The sequence below is a fragment of the Paramisgurnus dabryanus genome, chromosome 1 (assembly GCF_030506205.2).
Source record: "Paramisgurnus dabryanus chromosome 1, PD_genome_1.1, whole genome shotgun sequence".
NCBI lineage: Eukaryota > Metazoa > Chordata > Actinopteri > Cypriniformes > Cobitidae > Paramisgurnus > Paramisgurnus dabryanus.
In genome coordinates, this window is record NC_133337.1 from 31,149,496 (window position 1) to 31,171,839 (window position 22,344).

General features: G+C 38.0%; 3 protein-coding genes and 3 non-coding genes across 14 annotated transcripts in view; all 6 read left to right on the plus strand.

The window, feature by feature from the left end:
• Positions 1-3,893, plus strand: part of abcc9 (ATP-binding cassette, sub-family C (CFTR/MRP), member 9) — a 49,347-nt gene extending 45,454 nt beyond the window's left edge. For 6 of the 8 annotated variants that reach the window (XM_073814559.1, XM_065289774.2, XM_065289779.2 and 3 more), the window contains 2 exons: positions 925-1,106; positions 1,936-2,074. In XM_073814559.1, the coding sequence (XP_073670660.1) occupies positions 925-1,062 (138 nt within the window). In that variant the 3' untranslated portion in view covers positions 1,063-1,106; positions 1,936-2,074. Of the gene's footprint in view, positions 1-924; positions 1,107-1,935 lie in introns of all 8 variants that reach the window. The other 2 variants (XM_065289777.2, XM_065289782.2) reach the window with 1 other exon arrangement.
• A 1,146-nt stretch (positions 3,894-5,039) lies between these two features.
• Positions 5,040-7,615, plus strand: kcnj8 (potassium inwardly rectifying channel subfamily J member 8). The gene is made up of 2 exons (XM_065289784.2): positions 5,040-5,639; positions 6,329-7,615. The coding sequence occupies exons 1-2, from the start codon at positions 5,293-5,295 to the stop codon at positions 7,224-7,226; spliced, it is 1,245 nt and encodes a 414-aa protein (XP_065145856.1). The 5' UTR covers positions 5,040-5,292; the 3' UTR covers positions 7,227-7,615.
• A 1,537-nt stretch (positions 7,616-9,152) lies between these two features.
• LOC135779428 (U4 spliceosomal RNA) lies at positions 9,153-9,293 on the plus strand. Its single transcript, XR_010544800.1, has one exon. It is a non-coding gene; the product is annotated as a U4 spliceosomal RNA (small nuclear RNA).
• A 464-nt stretch (positions 9,294-9,757) lies between these two features.
• On the plus strand, positions 9,758-19,013 carry cmasa (cytidine monophosphate N-acetylneuraminic acid synthetase a). Of its 2 annotated transcripts, none has more exons than XM_073814561.1 (8): positions 9,758-10,343; positions 10,891-11,033; positions 15,521-15,676; positions 16,369-16,496; positions 17,158-17,252; positions 17,400-17,571; positions 18,129-18,294; positions 18,482-19,013. In XM_073814561.1, exons 1-8 carry the CDS (start codon positions 10,132-10,134, stop codon positions 18,658-18,660), a joined length of 1,251 nt encoding a protein of 416 aa, XP_073670662.1. In that variant the 5' UTR covers positions 9,758-10,131; the 3' UTR covers positions 18,661-19,013. The 2 variants fall into 2 exon arrangements, with proteins under 2 accessions (XP_073670662.1, XP_065141020.2); XM_065284948.2 differs by having other exon boundaries at positions 9,759-10,343; positions 15,521-15,673; positions 16,366-16,496.
• On the plus strand, positions 17,870-18,010 carry LOC135779426 (U4 spliceosomal RNA). Its single transcript, XR_010544798.1, has one exon. It is a non-coding gene; the product is annotated as a U4 spliceosomal RNA (small nuclear RNA).
• Positions 19,014-19,983: 970 nt separating the features above from the next.
• On the plus strand, positions 19,984-20,124 carry LOC135779427 (U4 spliceosomal RNA). The gene has a single exon (XR_010544799.1). It is a non-coding gene; the product is annotated as a U4 spliceosomal RNA (small nuclear RNA).
• Positions 20,125-22,344: the final 2,220 nt, after the last annotated feature.

The window sequence follows — 22,344 nt, forward strand, 5'->3', positions numbered from 1 at the left end:
AAGGTCACCTAATATGGCAATTTTTCAAGATGTAATATGAGTGTGCCTGTCCCCAGAAAATAAGCCTGTGAAATTTTAGGTCCAAATACCCTATAGATCATGTTGAAAATGCCCATTTTTGGGTGTGTAGGAAAAAGTGCTGTTTTGTGTGTGCGTGTCTCTTTAAATGCAAATAAGGTGCTGCTTCTCTCCCCGTTTTTTGCTATTTATACTGAAAAGACAACATTTTTTAAAAAGACAATCACTTTACTACATTGTACATTATGAATGTGTGATAATGAATTATCTAAAGAAGATTTAAAATAGAAATTACGACCTAACTGTGGTCTTTGGATGGTTGTGGGCGGGGCTTGTGCAAAGTGACATCAGTTTGCTTATACTTTGTCGCATGAGACTGTTGATGTTTTATATGTATTTTAAAAAAGTATTGGACAGATTTTTATAATAACAGGGTGGTTGTGTACACAAACAGGTGATGCACAATTATGTTCAAACAACATATAAAAGTGAATTTCTCATATTAGCTGTCCTTTATGGACTTTTAATACATTCCAGCCGTTAACATTTCCACTCTCTTCCCTTGTTTTCCTCCACCAGTCAGTATTTTCTGACAGTTTAATGTAAATCTTTGCATTAACATACATTGGTAAGCCTCCAGCCAACTAAACTATCATCTCTTATCTATTCTCTATGTATTGTAGATGTTATAGTCACTAATACACTTAAAAGTGTTCCTTAAATTTAAAAAATGTTTTTTTAAAAGCTAGAAAATGACTGTAGCTCTGAATAAATGCATGCTCTTTGTTTGCTTGCCTGTTTCCTCCACTTTTCACTCATTTTCTTCTCACACTTTAATCATCTCTCTTTTTCTCTTTTCCTCTGTCTCTCTCTTTATCCACCTGTCTGTTTTCCTCTGTGACACAGCACCTGGTTTCCTCCATCTTGGAGGCGGAGCAGGTGCTGGTGTTTTCCTCTGGGAATCTGGTAGAAAGCGGCAGCGCTGCTAATCTCTTGGCGCAGGAGGACAGCCTTTTCCTCAACTTAGTACGGAAGCACAAGTAGGCGTCCTCTGGCTCCGCCCCTACGCGCCTACTCCTGACACATTGGTTGGTAACCAAGCTTCCTATATGTGTGCCATTCAACAACATTTTTTGGTCACCGTCATCACCTACGATGTAAAAAGTGAAAGTTGGATTAACTTTAAAAAAAATACTTTTTTTAGTAACACCTTTTCAACTTACATTATTTAATTTTTACCAATTGAGTAGATAAGACATTGCATAGTTTTCAGCCGAGCTTTGGTTTGACTTGCATTTTAGATTTCTTCCAGCTATTTGGGGTTAGGACGAACCAATAAATATAATAACCAAATATTTTTCTTTGAACATCCAAGTTTGTGTACAACAGGTTCCAGTTACACAGAATTAACTATTATGGTGCAAACAACAAAAAATGTGATGTTTACGTATGTGGACACACCAGGTCTTAGGAGGTTAAACCAGGTACAGCTCAAATATTAAATCAACTTTAAATGGAGAATCATGTTTTATTGGCAATTAGGAAAGGATTTATTTCCATCCAGGATCTAGGATATTTTACAATCTTTTAAATAAAAGACCCAGATGGCTGCACCGGCTACTGTTTGTGTTCTCGAATTATGTAGTATTTTCCCAAAATTGTCTTCTTTTTTGCAAATCAGCAGTGATAAAGGAACAAATTATAAGGTAATATTTTATGTTGAATTAACTTAAACTTAAAATTTTAAAGCAAACAAGGTAACTTTATTTTTTAAGTTGAACCAACAAGTTAAGGCTCTTCATCAGACTGATAAATAAATAATAAATGTTTTTGATACTTTTAGATATTTTTCACACATTTTTTTTAAATAAATCTTTTTGCTGAATTCTGAATTGCCTGTACTTGTTTTTTCCACAGCATCGTGTCCACACTATTCTGACTGCTGATCTGGTCATCGTGATGAAGAGAGGAGTCATCCTGGAAAACGGGAGACCCGAGATACTCATGGAACAGGAAGACAGCTTGTTTGCGTCCTTCGTCAAAGCAGACATGTAGAGTCACTCGTCTCTATCACCATGATTTGTTCATCCATAACGCTTCGCACCAAGTTTGGCCTTATACACTGCAGCCATGTTTGCCTCTGTGTTGGCACAAGCATTCAAAAGGACTGAACTCGTCTGAACTCTTATCATTTTATATGAAACCTAAGTACAGTATTAGACTTTTTTATCCTTTTGTTACTCTTTTTCCACATTTTTTTGATAAGTAGTCAAGAACACGTAAGCAATAAGTATTTATCTACTGTATTTGACAAGTACCAACACTGTACAGAGGATGTCTGTCCTTCTGAGGTCTGACACTCTTCAGATCTGTCTGTCTGAGGTGCATTGCTGATATAAACTGATATAAAAAAGAAGGACGAACTGAACCGGCTACAGTTACATGCCAGGGAGAGACCCGCAGGCCCTCAATTTTGGGGAGCGGCACAGCGTCCACCAAATATACCCTAATGTGTACTCTTTATACAAATTTACAGTATTTTATACTTTGCATTATATTCCTCTTATGCAACTATTTAAACTTTTTTTGCTTTGCTTTGACATTTGTTTGCATAACTTTTTTGCACACACGTGCATGTGATTTTGTCAACTTGACTGGTGTTGTTTTTATTTAAAGCAATTGCTTCTTATTCAAAATCTCAAGGAAGCTTGAGGAATGTTCATTTTACCCCCAACATATAAAGGTTTGAGGTACTATGCATCCTTTGGGTACAACGGTGTACTTTTTGAAGGGGTCCCACATATTTAAATTAGTTGATATGTATTGGATGAGTTTACATTTCAAATTCTACATTTTAAGTAAATAACGCCATAAAGATGATCTTCTTGACTCACCTGCTATGAAGTTGTCATAACAATTTTGTAGTCTCCCAACAGCCAAGCGATGTATTGTACACATAACTGTCCCTGTTGCTCTTATCTTCCTTTAATGGTGTGCCAGACTATACTAAACCATCTTCCCTCGGACCTTTAAACCTTCAGCTTTCTTTATTTTTACTCAAACAGGCCCAGCCAAAGAATGTTGTAAACGAGTCTTTGTACGGACATGAGAACCACGCTGTGATGTGACGATACTAACACAGACAGTGATTTTGTGAATATGCGCGGTGTGATGTCACACTCGAGTGTTAATATTCCAGTTACCTGTAAATATAACCATGTGCGTAAAACTTCAGCTGACACGCTTCACACGCTCGCGTTATAGGACAGAATGTAACAGCTGCAAGCCAACACAGAGATGGAAATTTGATTCAAATCAGACTTGTACTTAAAAAAAAGAATTAAAGAGCTTGTAACAACACTAGACTGCAGGTCCACAAAAAAATTTTTTGTGAATATCATCATGACACTGTTTATATAATAATGTCTCTCAGGTACTCCCTGTCACTTTGCTTGATGTGAAAAGGCAGGTTTATTTAAATCTGTGTTGTACAGCAATACTTTTGCTTTGATATTCCAAGAAATAAGGAAATTAAAACAAAAATGTAATATATTAAAATACCTTGAGACTTGACTTAGACTTGACCTTGGAAGACTTGAGATTTGACTGGGACTCTTGACAAAACACTTAAACTTGGACTCTAGAGACTTGAACGTGTCAGCAGGAGCACATTTCAGTCTCTCATATCAAAGTTTAATAACAGATGCCGTTTAATGCAGTTACTGCTAGTTTCACGGATATGCATGTTGGTCATGTCAGACTGTTTTATGTACATATGTAATTAATATGACATTTGTACCATAGGCATTTAACAGAGTGCCTAAATTTTTTTTACACATCAGCTGAAAATAAAATTGCTTTGTGTGTTTATTTCATATGAGAGTCATTGTGTTCAAGTGCGATTGGTCACCACATATTTTTGATAATGCTCCAGTCAACATTTGTCATGATGTTTTTAAAGCCAATATACCTTAAATTGTGTAAAATTGCACACATATTTGTCATTATATTATGTTTAATATTTCCTTATTTAATACTTTAATTCATTACAGTTTTATGGCATGTTAGATTCCACTATACAAAACCATTGCTAGAGAAACCAAGCATTTGTGTAATTTGACTTCTTGAATTATCTAATACAGTAAAGTCAAATTTCAGTCTTTTTCAATGTCAGAATTTGCCCCAGCTGTCACTGGGTCAGTACCCTTTCAAAAAGTACAGCTTTGCATCTAAAGAGGTCATATCAGTACCTCATCAGAGATACATATTAGTATTTGTGCCAGATTGCTACCTGTACCAAAATCATTCATATTAGGACATTTTTTGCCTATTGTCCATTTTTTTCTAACAGTGCATTAGGTAGAAAAGCACTTACATCCCCAAAAAATACATTTGGGTTGATTTAAACTCGTTCTTTAACAGACTTATGATAAGGCATTGCATTAACACACCATCCAATCACCTCGGTTAAAAAACGAACAGGAAAATAAGTTGCTGCACAGCGCCCTCTATTGCTCACATTATCGTTCATTTATAAATCTTTTATCTTAGATACCTTTGTATAATAATTCTCATTCCAGTACACAGATAATGGACATTCAAAAGCACTTTGCTAGTTTTAAATAATGTATTTAAATAAATGACAAATTTACAATAAATAACACATTTTCTTTCCCAGAACCTTTCTAGAAAGTTAGTTTTCTTTTTCAGAATGGATAACTTAAAGATTTCTTTTTTTTTGGATAGCCATGGAATTTTTCTTAAAGTACATAAAATACTCACTAAAGTTCCCAAAACCTTAAGGGAACGTTTTGTGTTTCCTCTGATATATTTTAAAAAGTACATTAAGGTCTTTATTTATTTTAGGAGACTGGTGTAACATTATTGGTTTTTTGATACTGAGTAATTTTTGGATAATTAACTTATAACTTATTCTAGAAATCTTCTATTAAGTGTGGTTTCTCATGGCCAGCAGGACAGTGATACCGCCCATGTGCGTCAAAGACTGTAGAACAGGAATCATCATAAAGATACTTTTTGAAACCTTTACGCGGTTCGTAGTTTGCGTTCTGGTGTCTCGTACTTTATTTTGTATAACATAGATTTAAAACAGTTCAAAGTATACTAGATATAGAATAGGGTATATTTATTTCATTTTAAAAGTTGGATATATGATGCAGGATGGATATTAAACTTCTGCGCGTTTGACAGCCGTGGTGCGCTTTTGGAGAGCCGTTATTCTTAACCATCTGAAGTTACTGACGTGCCCAAATAATGCTGCCACGTAAAAGTATTATTCCCGAGGAGTTCTCCGTACCGGCGCTCGCGTCTCGAATTCACCGCAAACCCGTGTTTAGGGATCGCGTAAACAAAGCGCGCTTCATCGCCAAGAGCGGCGCGTGTAACTTAGCGCACAAAAACATACGCGAGCAAGGCAGATTTCTGCAGGATGTATTTACCACTCTGGTGGATCTCAAATGGCGTTTTACCCTGGTCATCTTCACCATGACTTTCCTGTGCAGCTGGCTGTTGTTTGCGATGCTATGGTGGTTGGTTGCTTTTGGGCACGGGGATTTGGGCAAAAACCGTACAGCTGGCATGCAATGTGTCACAAATGTCAAGTAAGTGAATAAAGGCATTTAAGACATTACGAGGGTTAGGACATGGCATGACTACATTTGTGGAGATGGAGACTAACCAATGTTGAAATTAATGTGTCCAAATTTGGTCATTTGTACAATAAAGGGCATAGTAGAAGTCATGTTGCATATACTAAACATAAAGCTTACTTATTTAAATTAAGAACTTTACGCATATATGCACCATACAAAGCTTATGTTTGACATATTTAGGTTATATTTTCATTATTCAAAACTGTGAAAATAAAAAAACACCTATAAGGTAAGTGGTTGCAATCAATTTATTTAAGCTACATTTAAACAAAAAAGATTAGTATAATAAAATAAAATAAAATAAAACTTTTGTTTAAATGTAGCTTAAACAAATTGATTGCAACCACTTACCTTAAAAATTTAGTAAATTGAATGAATCATTTTTTTCTTTCAGTGCAATATGTTTACAAAACTACTTTTCTAGAATTTATTACCAACAAAACCTTTTCAATATCACATAACAATCGGTCAAGTGCGCAAACATTAAGAATAAACAAACAAATACAGATCCAAATATAGATCTAATTGTTAAATGTTTATAATATTTTTATTGTCTGTGGATTATTTAGGCATATTAGTAAAAACAAATGAAACTGTTTGGTGCCTCGTCCCAACACTTGTCTCTTCATCTGTTTCAGTTCCTTCACTTCTGCCTTCCTCTTCTCCATCGAGGTGCAGGTCACCATAGGTTTTGGGACACGCATGATTACCGAGGAGTGTACTTTAGCTATAACTCTTCTCATATTACAAAACATCGGAGGACTTATCATTAATGCCATAATGCTCGGTTGCATCTTCATGAAAACAGCCCAATCCCACCGGCGCGCCGAGACCCTCATCTTCAGCCGTCAAGCTGTAATCGCCGTGCGTAACAACCGCCTGTGTTTCATGATCCGGGTGGGAGACCTGCGCAAAAGCATGATCATCAATGCTGTAGTGCGCCTTCAGGTGGTCCGAAAGACCACCACACCGGAAGGAGAGGTCATACCTATTCATCAGATCGACGTGCAAACGGAAAGCGCAGTGGCCAGCAACAACATCTTCCTTTTGGCACCCTTGATCATATGTCACGTCATTGACAAGGACAGTCCTCTTTACGATCTCTCGGCCATGGAGTTGCCGTGTAGTGATCTAGAGGTTATTGTCATACTGGAAGGCGTGGTGGAGACCACGGGCATCACCACTCAGGCGCGCACTTCATACGTGGCCGAGGAAATCCTATGGGGCCAGCGCTTCGTGCCAATAGTGACCGAAGAAGAGGGTGTGTACTCGGTGGACTATTCAAAGTTTGGCAACACCGTCAAGGTGGCCACTCCGCCCTGTAGCGCCCGTGAGCTGGACGAGAAGCCCTCAATCCTGATCCAGACGCTGCAGAAGAGCGAGCTGTCGCATCAGAACTCTTTGCGCAAAAGGAACTCAATGCGCCGCAACAACTCAATACGCAAAAACAACACGATGCGCCGCAACAATTCGGGCCTCTCCGTGCCCAAAGTGCAGTTCCTGACACCGGAGGGTGGGCCAAGCATTGCCACATGACTAGAGGCCTGTCCCTTTTGGTTAGCTATTTTCACCTGTCTATCTGTAGGCCTCAATTGTCCTTGTGTCACTGTTTCCAAATTTGTTCTTTGTTTGTTTATTGTTTTATTGTGTAGGTTTTCGACCCGATGAACAGTTCCTAAATAAATTTTACAGTGACGTTTTGTTAAACTTTACATTACAAATGTATATGTTCCACATGTTTAATATTTGTATTATGTTTTACAATATCAATGACAAACATAAAACAATTATAATAAGTAAATCAATATTTGACTTAGTTTTTTTGCTTTTTTGTATTTTATTATAATAGTCATTTTATTATGTGTTAATTTAAAGCACTCATGATTTAGTCTAAACCATCTGTTCTGTGATTATATTTTAATGGATTCTTATATTACACACTGTAATTATTATTATTAATAAAATCGCTTTTCAAATGCAAATCTTTCATGAAAAATAATGATGAACAAAATAAAATACGCAAGATCCACAGCAAGCAGGAAACGACAGGGTAGACGATGAAATACGTAAAACAATTTTCAGCTTAACTTTTAGCCTTGAATATGGCGATAAGGACCTCTGGTGGTGATCTATTAAACATATTGGGGTTTATGAGGACCTCTGGTGGTGATCTAGTGAAACTACAGGTTTTTACGATGACCTCCTGTGGCGTGTTGGTGGAACTACATCTGTTATAATTGTTTCAAAATCAGTCAAGGCGGCATCCTTGCACCAACATAATGACAAATTATATAATCAATCGCCTTTCAAACTGGCTAAATAACACCTCACCCGCTGGTTGACAGTATTTGAGAGAAGGTAAAGGTACGACTATGAATGTTATTTGCAGCGTTTGTCATGTTGTGTTAAAGTGTTGAGGGTTTAGTGAAGACGGTAGCGCATTTACCAAAAGTTAGCCATTATAGACATTTTGTAGTTATCTATCTATATAAAAGTTAGAAAGACAGTAAGACAGACATTCAGCCAGATTGTTTACAGAAGTAATTTTATTTATATTAGGACACAAATATTTTTCACACATTTAAAAAAAATACGATTAGGATATAATCACTTTTATATAATGAATTGTGGACTGTAATAAAAAAATTTTACACGGACCTTTCGTATTTGTGATCTTCCCAACAAAGCAAACCCTCTATATCAGCTGCATATATTACCTAAAAAAATAAGAATCTGCCACATTTTACTTATGTAACGATTTTAGAAGTTAATCGTTTGTTTTTAAATACAGTATTTTTTATTTTACATAAACGTTTATTTTATATCTAACATTCTGAACAATTTTAATTACCAGTTCAATGAATTTATGATAAAATACCTCCCTCTCGTGGTCATTCGTAGTTATGACATCTAAAAGCGAGCAGTTGCGTAAAGACGTTAAAGTCACATTTAACTGCATTAAACTACCACTGGAGATTAACTAGAGAAACGTCACGTTTTCAAGCGTCTGCATCTGTACACAAATTGCTTTATAAATTGTCTTTGGGGATTTATGATACTTTTAAATTATGCTTTAAAGGTACAGAACCGTCAGGATTTTTGTGTCATGAAAGTACCGCGAGGGCTATTCGAAAGGACAGCTTTTGAATCGCTCTCGCGGTACTCTGATGTCATAATCTGATCAATCTGCGCAGCGCCGCATGAACATGCCACGTGACGTCAACCACGTCTTATGGCTCGCATCCCATCATGCACCGCGCGTAGTTAGTATTTCAGATTTATATATTTAAAAAAAACACGTAAACGCACGTTAATTTAAGGAAATAACTTTACGGCTGTATTTCCAAAACATGAGTATTTCAGCAATGACTTTGCGTGGAATAAAGAAAACAGTAAATGATCTTACCCTTTAGGTAACCGGTATGGTCTTTGGTAACCTCTTCTCTCAGCCCAACTAATGTTAGCTTTGCGCAGTGGCAGTATCGTAGCCTATGAGGTTTATCCGAGGCGCGATTATTGCTAATTGAAAACTTTACCCAATACCCCGCCGTGACGACTTGAAATATAGTCGGCACTGGCAATTTTTGACGGTCTCTACGGAGACTGATACCGCTTGTTAATAAAGAATTTAGTTAAATTCATAAGTCTATGCTTTATGGAAATATAAATAAAAATTAAGGTTTGTAAACTTATATAATTGTTATGTTTGAGTTACCATGAAATAATGCTGAAACTGCTAATAGATTGATGTACGTTTGAATTATTTTTAGATTAACGGATATAAATTGAAGTTTCTTCTTGTGAGATCTTAAAGTAACACTTCTTCTATTCTATTATCATGTGCGGAAGTAATGTGTATTGTACTTTGATCTTATGTTGTTCGTACATGATGATTTAGTCTAAAATAATAAAAAAAAGAAGCTTCCTGGTTTATGCGCTCCCTTCTCGACTTCCACATGCTATCGTGCTAGTTAGGGAGGGATATCTGATAAGCATAGCGTTTCTAATGTTTCCATTAGATGGCAGTAATGCAATATTAAGTGCGGACAACAAAGGAGAAGAAGACCACTACCCGGAAACTGTTTGAACTCAGCCAAACTGGGGTCGAGGGAGCCATACCATTCCTGCAACTGTACTGCGGGGAGGGAAGGCGAGGCACGAGCGGTGAGAATACACAGACGAATCCCTCCCTCGTATTCTAATAGGTTGGCGCTACGATGCGTAAAAGGGTAAATAGGATGCATAGATAGGAACAATTGAGAAACACCCCGATTGGTCCTCGCAGCGCCACACGGATTCGAACGCTTGATGACGTGTTCGAGGAATCTGATTCATATCGAAGTCCATTAAATCTACGAAAGTCATCGTGTAACCTGTGTTTGGATTGTTGAAGCACAACATCTGGATTTTATATGCAAGGACCCACAGAATTGTGACAGAAATGGCACCTAAAAAACGAGCGATTAAACCACCAACGAACGGCCTCACGGATGGTGTCTGCAAAAAGCGAAGAAAATACAATCATATAGCTGCTCTTATCCTCGCCCGAGGAGGGAGTAAAGGAATCCCTTTAAAGAATATTAAGAAGTTGGCAGGTGTTCCTCTGATCGGATGGGTCATCAGAGCAGCTTTCGACTCTGGTGTTTTTGAAAGGTGATTGAGAGTAACTCTATGAAAAGGGCTGCACGATAAATCGCATGCGATAGGAATGAGCATCTCATCAGTAAAGCCGGTTCCTTGATTAGTAGTAAATCGACATCACCTGCTGTCACCTGCATCACCTGATGGAGCGGCATTTTCTACACAAATTAGTTTATTGACAAGCTGGGGCCCAGCTTGTCAATAAACTAATTTGTGTAGAAAATGCTGGGCCATATCGCAGACGATAGTTCCTCGATAATTAATGCGAAATTGCCCCGATTGTTTTTGAACGACGGCTCTTTGTAGTAAATGCCGCTCCATCTGAAAGCAGATGATGTAGATTTACTACTAATGAAGGAACCGGCTTCACCGACGAGATGCGCATTAATATCGCATGAGATTTATCGTTCAGCCCTAGGCAGTATCTGGAAAAAATATCTAATTTTGCCTCTTTTGGTGCTGTTAAACTTAGTCATTTTGTTTATTACCTTTCTTTTCTTATATTGTTAACTGCATGCTCCAATAAAGCATTATACAAATACTGTGGATGCTTTCACAGTGTTTGGGTGTCAACGGATCATGATGACATTGCGGACGTAGCAAAAAATTTGGGTGCCAAGGTGCACAGAAGGAGTCCAGAAGTCTCCAAGGACTCATCTACCTCACTGGAAACCATACAGGAATTTGTCAGACAAAACTCAGGTGAGCAGGATTGGAAAACCGGATTTGTCCTTAGGGTAGTTTCCCGGACAGGGATTAGCTTAAACCAGGACTAGGCCTTAGTTTAATTGGGATATATAACTGGTTTTAACAAACTTGCATTACTAAAAACTTAGTTGCATTTTGAGGCAAAACAAAGGGCACTGATGTATTTTAAGGACTAGTCTAATCCCTGTCCGGGAAACCACCCCTTTATGTCATAATGACCTGCGTTGCCGTGGAATTCCATTGAACTGTTTAAGTGTGCTTAAGGAGTGAAACCTCCGGTTGCAAAACAGGTATGTTGACTTTGTCCATGTAAAACTGGTTAACCTGGTTCACACGTAAAATGCAGTGTGAAAAAACCGCATACCGTGAAGCACATGAACTTAAGAAATATTTACTGTCTTTTCATTGGTATTGTGGCTGTTTAAGCCACTCTTTCTAAAATGTGTGCCGACAGGGTTGACAAACCTGCATAAAAACACCAGCCCAGTCACCCTAGCCCTAATACCTAAACTCAAAGTATGCCACTCCCATGCCTTAGATACATATTTTACATTCATTTTAATGCATTACACACAATTTCTTCTTGAAATATAAATTGTATAGTTAGCAATTTCATTGTATAGTAGTAATCCTTTACACCGTAAAGTTAGCTCAGTGTAGTAGTTGATGTGCTTTAGGTTTGATTTGTACTATTTAAAAATTTACTTATTTTTTTTACTTGTTATCAGAAATAATGTACTATAGAGGGACTCTACCTGAAGTTAAGTTTTGGCAACAAAAATAGTTTATGTTGTTGCTGCTGAAACCATCTAATGCCCTTTTCATAAATGTTCATTCACACTGCCAATGATTTGCCGGCATCTGCACACTCGCGTGCATTTTTGTTTATGATGAGACTATAAAGGAGCGTGTGATGCGCCGTTCTATGCTGGTGAATGATCTTATCTTTAGAGTGAATATTTGACGAGCTCCATCATGTCTGCTTTAATCCAGTTTTCAGACATTTCTCATTGTGATTGTTATTATGCATTTAGAGGAACACGCCCACATTTTGGGAATTTAGCTTATTCACCGTATCCCCCAAGTCCATACATACCTTTCTCATCTCCGTGCGTGCTGTAACTCTGTCTGATGCAGCCCCCGCTAGCTTAGCTGATTGGGAGCAGTTTGCTAGGTGGAGCCATTCACTTCCAGTCTTTTTGCTAAGCTAAGCTAGCGGGGGCAGCCATATGGTCACAAATTTGTTACTGGAAAAAGCTGCCAACTGAGCGGATGGTCACACCCTCACACATTCAGTTGCACAAACACTGTTTTTAAAGACTTTCTGTGTCTCTATCACCCCTCTAGCTCCGACAATGGTAAGGACACTGACTCACTATACATTGGTACACTTGCTGACTTATTTTCCGGTGACGTGACCGGAAAACACGAGACAACACCGCTGATATTTATAAGCATCACACAGAAGTTGCATCTATCTGATGATTTTTGAAAAAACTGGCTAAAGTACAATGTAAAAACACTTAATTATATAGGTTTCATGTAGTATTGACAAGAACAAAGTCCATTAAAAAAGAAAGTTCTCTAGGCACATGTTAAAATTACATAGAAGATCAATTTAGTATAAATGTAGTTTTGGAATTTAACGTATATCTCCCCCAAAACAATACAACAGCAAAAAAGAGACTAAATATGAATAAAAGAAACAAATAATAGATTAATGAGACCAAAGACTTTTAATCAACCCCCCCAAAAAATAAATCAAATTTTTTGACCATCAGACACTGATACATCAGAGCCACCAGGAAATTATAGGAGTGTCGGAGATGAAGGAGGGACTTCATAGAACAATGAAGCCAATTTGAAGGACGGCGCTATAAAAATACCGCTTTTTTTACACGTAAAACATGAACACGTTATATTGCGCACTAAACACAATCAAAGCTTTGAAAACACAAAAATCGTCATTTTGCGTCATTGAAAGAAGGAAGTGCTATATCTTTGTCAAGGGTGTAAGACTACAAACACTTATTCCTCCACTCATGCTACAGACCTATATCTAGATCCAGATCAGTGGGCCTCTTTTTGGAAGCTAGGCTAACAGACGCTGTGTAGCGAGCCAGGCTTCATGTTACAATAATCGCGAAATCAATATGATATGGAAGAAGGTGATATCGCAAGCATGATGCTCTAATCTGCTGTTCGTGGCTGGTCTCCATATTTTCAGGCGCTGGTCACAGATCCGCCTGTCAGGCTGGGGGGTACAAAGCGGCGCAGGCGAGGGATGTAAGTACTGGGTGGTGATTGCATATATATATATATGTGTGTGTGTATGTAAAAGTTTGTGTGTGTGTGGGCCTGGAGAGAGTCGCTTCGCCTGACATCCAAATCTCGGTGCCTCAGTGCCATGATGTCAAAGCGTTAACACAGCAAGTTGCCATGGAGACAACCTTGATTAGGTCCAGTGCTCTTCCGACGGAGTTGTTGTTCCAACAGCGGCTTTGGCCGAGGCCAGTGCTGGATAAGGGGGGCTGAAAGCAGATAAGATTGGAATTATTTGGTCTTCGGGCGAGTAGCCGCATTCCTTTACACGCCTACTCTCTTAGGGCGTTTTCACATTAGCACTTTTGGTGCGCACCCGGGTTCGATTGACATCAGAGTTCGGTACATTTGGATGATGTGAACGCTGTCTTCCGAGCTCGGGTGCGCACCCGCGAAACGTACTCGAGTCTGCTTAAAAAGGGTGGTCTGGGGTTCGTTTCATGTGAACTCCAGATCGGTTCGCTGCTAATGTGAGCGCAATCGTACCAAATCGCGGAAGTGAACCGTTGTTAATTACGTATTATATGGAATGTCCCACCAAAACAGACGTGTGTGTTTGTGTGCGTGCACTTACATTGACAACAAAATGCATAGAATGCGTGCTTTGGTTTTGTTTTCAAAGAAATAATACAGAAACGCACTTTCGTCTGTCTGCCGCAAACATACTAAAGTCGTTTCGATGACAACGCGGTCTGTCCGCCGACGTCAATTTTTGCGGAGGCATTCAGAAATCATCTCTCTGCTTGCAGTTAGTCAATCACACTTGTCGTCTTCTCGTTTACAGCGGTTGCCAAGCAACATGAGAACGCGCCGGCTGCAGCTTGATGATGCAAGCGTACCGCGGTTCGGATGCAAAAATAATATGTTAACACAGTCCATGGGGGGCATGGGGAGGGGGGAGCAATCGAACTCTGGTTCGGACCAGGCAATCGCACCAAATATGAAACCGCCCTTAGTCCATTCTGGTCTATAAGCTTTTTCAAATCCGTGAGCTTTTCCATGATGTTATCCATATTGCGGGTCATTTCCATGTTGTTATCCATAATGCGGTTAATAGTCTCAGCCTGAGTGCTGACCGCTCTGCCCACTGCTTCAATCATCCCGGGCAGTTTTTTGGGCTTGGACAGCTGTCAAAGTCTTCTTAATTTCTCGACAAACCAGGGCAGTGCCTAATCCACTCAGCAAAAGCCATGTTATCATGGTTCGAATAGATAGATATCTTCAATGTCCTCCACGGAAAGAACCGCCAGACAAACGACCCGCCACTTCTCCGACGCGTCTATGGTGTAGCCAGCAGCTTTCTATGAGAATTTTGGCATTACCAGGCTTCGTACTTTAACGAACTCCTCCTAGAGACTTCATCAGATCATCATCATATTTGGTCTGTGTCATCTAAAGGCCTTTGTGATGTTAAATTGCGGAGATTTTGATGATGTTTTAACTCCTTACAATGTCTAATCTGACCCACACTTCACATGTTTGATAAGTGTCCTGGCCTGAACGCATCAACATGGCAATATTCGGAGACTGTCATAGTGCCACCTACTGGCAGCAGGAAATGCCATGTATTACACTGTGATTTACTGCTCTTAGAAATTTAATTAGATCATCATCTTATTTGGTGAGACAGATCTTAAGGACTTGCGATGATAAATTGCATGGATTTAGGGTGTTCGTTACCCTTTAACTCTTCGTTAAAGGGTGTATCCGCCAATGCCTTGCAAAATTTGATGTTTCACCATGAAACTAGAAGTTTGTTGTAATTCAGGCATACAATGTCTGACCTCCCCCATACTTCACATGGTCAATAAGCGTCCCGGCCTGAACACATCAACATAGCAAAATACAGATACAGTCAATGCGCCACCTAGAGGCCGCAGGAAACACCTGTGATTCACTGCTCTAAGAGATTTAACAAAATCAACATCATATTTGATCAGTCTAAGTAGAATATCCACATATATCCACCAATATTCATATCCCCACTGTTCACAGTTTTTCCTAAGGCCATCGGGTGGTGGTGCACATGATACTTCCATTGCTGCTCGCAGCTTTAATTTCTAAATTGTTATTGTGACTAATAAATACATTTTGTTTATTTTGTGCTTTTCTTAACACATTAAAATGTTTAATGCTCTCTTCTAAATGTTTTCTGGCAGATGTTGATGTCATTTGTAACATCCAGGCAACTTCTCCATGCCTGCACCCATACCATCTACAGGAGGCTCTGGAACTCATAACCCAAAAACAGTTTGACTCTGTCTTCTCTGTGGTCCGTCGACACCATTTTCGTTGGCGTGAAGTCAAAAAAGGTTTGTTGATGTGCAGTCCGGAACTTGAAGTTTACTTGAAATTCTATTTGTTGGTAATGTATCCATAATACACTCCTGAACAAAATCTTAAGACCAGGGGTTTGTTGTTCTTACATCACTTAATACATCCGAAATCAAATGAGACATCCGGATGATCAGATCTCGCTAGGTCTGATCTCGCCTATTCCATTCTTTGACCACCACTGCTGTTGATGATTAGTATGGAAAGATTAAATTATCTGAGATCATTGCGCGTTCGTGCAGTGCATGAAATGGCAATGCATATCGATAGTAGAAACACTGATTAGCAACGCTGTGATTGGCCGATTTAAACTTATTTTACACAGAATAATGTTTTTTATTGTACATAACATCTATTACTGCTGGGTAAATAATACTGATTGTGGTCTTATTCCGGAAAATTAAAATAAATGTGCTCATAAGCATGTTTGTCTTGTAATTCATTTTAGAATAATAATTAAAACGCCTGTTCCACAAAAACAAGTCGCACAAGTACAGAAAAATTATATTTATCTATTGACAACTGCATTTAAACTCAAACAGGCTGTTCATCAACCTGGTTATGATCCAGTAGTACAAAATGCGAATACTTGTAATGTCTTTCCTGGTCTTAAGATTTTGTTTTGCAGTGTATATCTGTCATTTAAAGTGTCAGTATTCTCTCTTTCAAGGGACCTGTACTTTTCCTGAAAACCTCGACCCAGCCAATAGAAAACGCCGTCAGGACTGGGATGGAGAACTGTGTGAAAACGGCTCATTTTACTTTGCAACTAAAAACCTCATTGATAAAGGACTTCTTCAGGTAGTACAAGTCCATTTGGCCAGCTGCAGTATGAAAAACTTTTAAATCCATAAAGCCGAGTCATTTTGGAGGTGCACGGACAAGTAATTTATACTTGACGTGCTTGCTGCTACACGATTCTTTGAAACAACAGACAGCGACTTGAGTAATCCGAGTCCAAAACCAACACAAGTAGAGCCAAATCCTCGTAAATGTATTTTTTATTAAACATTAGCATTAAGGTTTTTATTAAACAGACAATACAAGAATCTTAAGGTTTATATTTGATTTATCATCCAGTGGTACATTCAGTACAAATATAAGCCATTCATTCTGAATCCTATATAAATTAATTCTCTAGCAAACTTTACTTGAAAAGTGTCAGCTAAGAATATATGCTTTTCGCATGGATTGATCAAGAGATATGGCACAGACGTGCCTGCTCAGCCAGAATCGCCTTAAGGTCGATTGCGCAAATGCGGTCTTGTGCACTCATAGTGCACGACCGAAATGGCATCATTTTCGCCGAGCACCAACACACACATGCAGACACGTCTGGTATAAACAAGGCTTTAAAATGGTGCCAAAAAAACTGGATATTAATTTTCCATAGGCAGGAAAGCACATTTTCCTCATAGCATCTAATGGTGTACTTTATTTTATTTGTCTGTACATTTTACAGGGTGGAAATACTGCATACTATGAGATGAAGCCCGAGTACAGTGTGGATATTGATGTAGACATAGACTGGCCTGTAGCTGAGCAAAGAGTGCTGAGGTGACTTCATATTCACAATCCTTTGTTAAAAACAATTGCAATTAATTAAGTCACACTTATGTTCTCCAAGTCAGTTTGAATTTGTAGTAAGCATTTGTATTAACCAGTGCCAATACTTATTTCTATCTGTGTGTGTATGCAAAACAGATTTGGGTACTTTGGTAAGGACAATCCAAAGAATGTAAAGCTCCTGCTGTGCAATGTGATGGGATGTCTGACAGACGGTCAAATCTGCCTTTCGGTGGATAAAGAGGAAATGTTGTCCTTCAATTGCAGAGACCGGGCCGGCATCCACATTCTGAAAAGAAAGGGGGTGGAGGTGATTAATTGTTCCCTTCTCCTAACCCACCCCCCGACCCACACCTTTTTTGTTTCTACCTCCTAATTTCCCATCATGCAACTGGGATGCTTCTCTTTCTGGTCTTTAAATCAAACAAAACCTTTTTAAAAGTTTATTAGTGTTCCACTAAAATTGTTTCTATAGATGTCTACTGTTGGGTGTTTTGGTAATATTTTATGAATTTAAAGTGAATTTTGCAATTTGATGAGTTTAAGTCACCATTGATGATCTCACGGGCTGGGTCACACTAGTAGTCAGGGCTCTTTAGTTGTAGGTCATCTTTGCGCAGTGGCAGTATCGTAGCCTATGAGGTTAATCCGAGGCGTGATTATTGCTAATTGAAAACTTTACCCAATACCCCGCCGTGACGACTTGAAATATAGTCGGTATAGGCAATTTTTGACGGTCTCTACGGAGATTGATTTCATTGGTAAAAATAGAAATTAGAGTGTGCGTTATGTTTGATTATCCCCTATAACATATCTATGCCAAATCATATTCAACTGCTTTAATAGTATATGCTTTTTCTTTTCTAGGTAATTCTAATGCTCTCCAGTGAAGACCTAATCCCAGAAGCCCTGGCTGACAAACTTGCTAAGAGAATGAACTGTTTAGTTTTGCAAGGAGTGGATGATAAACAAACAGAGGTGGAGAAAATTATGGAGAAGAGAGGTCTGCAGTGGAAGCAGGTGGCTTATTTGGGTGAGTTAACCGCTTGCTTTCTACCGATTAGCTGAAGGCTACAATCAGTAACTTTGTGTCTTGGTAATGTATAAGCACATTACATTTGGTCAATGCGTTTTGTTAACCTAGTTACCATAAAGCTTTTTTAAAGACAGTCCTGTGTTTTATTTTTTATTTTTGCCCCTTCTGTGCTTTTATGTATCAGGTAACGACGAGCCAGACATAGATTGTCTAAACCTGGCAGGGTTAAGTGCAGTACCCAGTGATGCCCCAGTGGTGGCGCTCTATGCTGCAAAGTACACCTGCCACAGCTCAGCGGGTCACGGGGCCGTGAGAGAGTTTGCAAAGTACATCCTGGAACTGAAAATGAAGGACAATTCTTAGAGACAACTTTGTTTCTTTGTCTGTTTTGCTGAATTATATATGCAAATTATTTAAAAAAATGTTACATTGATTATGCTCTCATCTTAGAAATAATTTAAAAAAATCCAATGGTGAAGGACTTTTTTTTTATGATTTAATTGTAATTGATTGTAATTGTAATTGAGGCATGTCATGTGACAATCGTACACTACTACAATATTTCAGTAACCACTACAATAATACACCACACACGACAATACATCAAACTAACAACTGATGCAAAATGGACAGACAGGCTTTATGTACCAAAGAAGGAAAATTGCCAAATGAAGATAGACTTTAAAATGTATGAAAATAAATGTTTTTAAAGTTAAGCATGCAAATGTGCTTTCAATTATTGAAATATTTACTTAAAGTCTCCAGGAGTCCTTCAGGTCCCTTTATCCTTAGATATCGGACATACATTGGAGTGGTATTTTGTTTTGTTATATGTCTGATTTATCTTGTCCGATTATGTGTTCTACATATTCGTTTTCGAACGGGTTGAATATGAAAAAATTGTGTTGTTTGGTTTGTTTATTTCAATAATTTTTGCATTCCTTTTCTTTTAATAGTTCAAAATAAATAATATCAAATTAAGTAAATAATTTAGGTAGAGTGGGTTCGGCTATCAAAAAAGTTTGAAAACCCCTGAGCTACAACAATAATAAGAATAATTCTCTTATTTTTGTATTATGTCTGCTAAACAATGAATACATTATGCACATGAAAATGCTCTACCAGAATCAGATTTTAATATAATTCCTTGGAAATTTGCAGTCAGTTCCATCAGTAATTCCATCACTAACATCCTGTGCAATGTGAAGGGATGTCTGAAAGATAACCAGATCTTCCTATCAGTGAATGAAGGTGCAATAATGTGTCCATCAACTGCAGAGACCACAGACCATTCACATGCTGAAGAGAGAGGGGGTGAAGGTGTTGTTTTGTTAGCTGCTGTTGGGCAAAAAACCCTTATAACACCCTTGATCTAATCTACCCCCACAAAACAATACACCCCAACACCTTTGTTTCTGCCTCCTGATTTCCCATCATGCAACTGGGATGCTTCTCTTAAATTATACAAAAATGTGTTGAAAATGCATAAGTTGATTAGTATTTCACTTTAAAAATAGAAATTTGTTTCTACAGCTCTCAGCTGTTGGACATTATGTGTTTAATGAATTCAAAGTAAATGTTGGAATTTGATGAGTTTAAGCAACTATATTTAGACTGGTTTAAGTCACCGTTCATGATCACATGGGCTGGGTCACACTAGTAGTCAGGGTTCCTCTCCTTCAAGTTATCCTTGCGCAGAGGCAGTATCGTAGCCAATGAGGTTTATCCGAGGCGCGATTATTGCTAATTGAAAACTTTACCCAATACCCCGCCGTGACGACTTGAAATATAGTCGGCTCTGGCAATTTTTGACAATCTCTATGGAGATTGATATCATTGTTGAACAATAGATTAAAAATTTGTATTATTAGCAGTAAAGACATTTTATGATATAAAGGTTTGTAATAATGTAACACAAAGATAATCCTTTAAAAATAAATAAACTGAACAGCTCCAATATGTCATGAGTGCGACAGTAATAAAGGGGAAGTAAATCATTGACAAGAGGATATTACTTAAAGCAAAACGGTTGTGGCTAGATGGGATACAGCAAAACTAAACCCATCTAGCCAGAACCGCTGTTTAAACCCTAAACGTAATCCCAAATCTCGCGATATTTTGGCGTTAGCCAAATCCCTTCTAGCCCAAACCAAGTTATCCCCAAACTTTATTTAACAAAGTCATTTTGAACCATAAAAGCTTAGTACAAAACATGGTACAAAAATAAAAGGACATATGACATAAGAAAAACATCAAAACAAAGAACAATACAAAAAAAAGAAATACAATAAGACACTAGGGATTTTCTGTAAGATTACAAGATTTCTACCAAATAACATAGTTTTATGGCACATGCTTTCTTCCTTAATTTTAATCAAGAGAAGTAATGACACAATTCCTTATGAAATATTAGAAATCTCGGAATTGTTCCCTGGGATCTACTTTTATGTAGGAAACATTTCCCAAGAATAATAAGCGAATTAATTGCCATGTCATGCGTTTCATCTTTCACAAAAATACCAAAAAAATAAATTTTCTTTATTTAAAGCCAACACCAAGTAAAACTACATGCTTCAGAGAGGACCAAAAAGCGGAAGCGAAGAAATAAAAGTGGGCGTGACGTTATATGGTGATTAGGCTACAGAGACAGAAAAGTACCTAGATGTGCTTGGATGCTAAAATGTGTTGTCCTTATTGATCATCACACACTACAACACGAAATGATTTTGTAAGTAAAATAAATATAATAAAACATTCATTTAAATTGCTTACTTCTAGATTGCCGTGATACATGACATGGTGAAAAATGACTGAAAGAATAATACTGAAAGTAGGTTAAGATGAGTTTTAAAAGTGTGCCCCCTAAAAGTACAAGTGCTTTTCACCTTTTATTGTATCTTGGTCTCGGTTGTAATCCAAAATGTACACCAGAGGGCGGCATTGTACAAGCTGATAAATATTCGGGACACACACCCCTTGTTTTTAAACTTGTGGACATTATAATAAACTACAACAATTATAAGTCCTTAGCTTTTTGAGACTTTTATGCCTGCTAAACAGTAAAATGTTACACAATACACTATGCACAATGACAATCTTCATCAAAATCTGATTTTGGATACACATGTTAAAGAAAACTAAAAAAAAAAAACATTTTTATACTGAAAAGTATTTTGTTACATAACTATTATCTTAAACCTAAAATGAGAGACCAAGAATGTTAAAAATCACATTCAAACCATGGTTGGTTTATTTCTTACCTATCCAACCACATTACCAAGAAGATCACTATGGTAACCCAGATTTGCATCCTAAAACTGGCTGATCCTCTAAATGTAGTCATATCTCAGACTGTCTCTTCACCCTCATTAATTTCTTTATTGTTTGGTGAAAATATATGACCTTTAGTGAGGTCTGATGATCAGTGTACGGCACAGAGGCCGCAATGAGGGTGAGATTTGCACTCACTACCCACAATTAATACTCAATAAGTCTATTAATTTATAGCTCCTCTTAATCTATGCATCCTACGAGAGACGGTGAACTCAATTAACTCTCTTGTCATCCTCTGGCACATCATTGCAGGGTTGCAGTTTTGTGTGCACGGTTCAAAGCAAGTGCGATATACACAGAAAAATCACAGATATGCCCAAAGTCAAGTTCAATTCGCTCATTTAACCAAAGAGAGCAAAGATAAGATTTCTAAAAGTGTAATAAATTTGATATACTGTGAAATAACTTCAAACTCCTTAGGAATGAAACCCATGACCTCTGAGTTGCCAGCATGCTTTACCAGATGAGTAAACAGTCCATGACATAGCCCTTTAAACATGACCGTCTTTAAAGCCAAGTAGGGACTGCCTAATTAAAGTCAGCATGAGATTTTTGGTCAAGTCAAGCAATAAGTTGAAGGATCAATACATGTAGAGATGTCCCATCTCTCTCCCAGTTGTCCACTGGAGCCAATTAAACTGGGACAATCAAATGTGATGAGAGTTGTCATATGGGGCACAGGTGTGCGGCGGCAGCCATCAACCCTGCCAGTTG

Excerpts from the sequence above, each read along its gene's own strand:
- cmasa (XM_073814561.1), top strand. The coding sequence starts at position 10,132 with ATGGCACCTAAAAAACGAGCGATTAAACCACCAACGAACGGCCTCACG. Across the intron at positions 10,344-10,890 it reads GACTCTGGTGTTTTTGAAAG|TGTTTGGGTGTCAACGGATC; the intron begins GTGATTGAGAGT and ends ATGCTTTCACAG. Across the intron at positions 17,253-17,399 it reads GCTGAGCAAAGAGTGCTGAG|ATTTGGGTACTTTGGTAAGG; the intron begins GTGACTTCATAT and ends TATGCAAAACAG.
- kcnj8 (XM_065289784.2), top strand. The coding sequence starts at position 5,293 with ATGCTGCCACGTAAAAGTATTATTCCCGAGGAGTTCTCCGTACCGGCG. Across the intron at positions 5,640-6,328 it reads CAATGTGTCACAAATGTCAA|TTCCTTCACTTCTGCCTTCC; the intron begins GTAAGTGAATAA and ends CATCTGTTTCAG.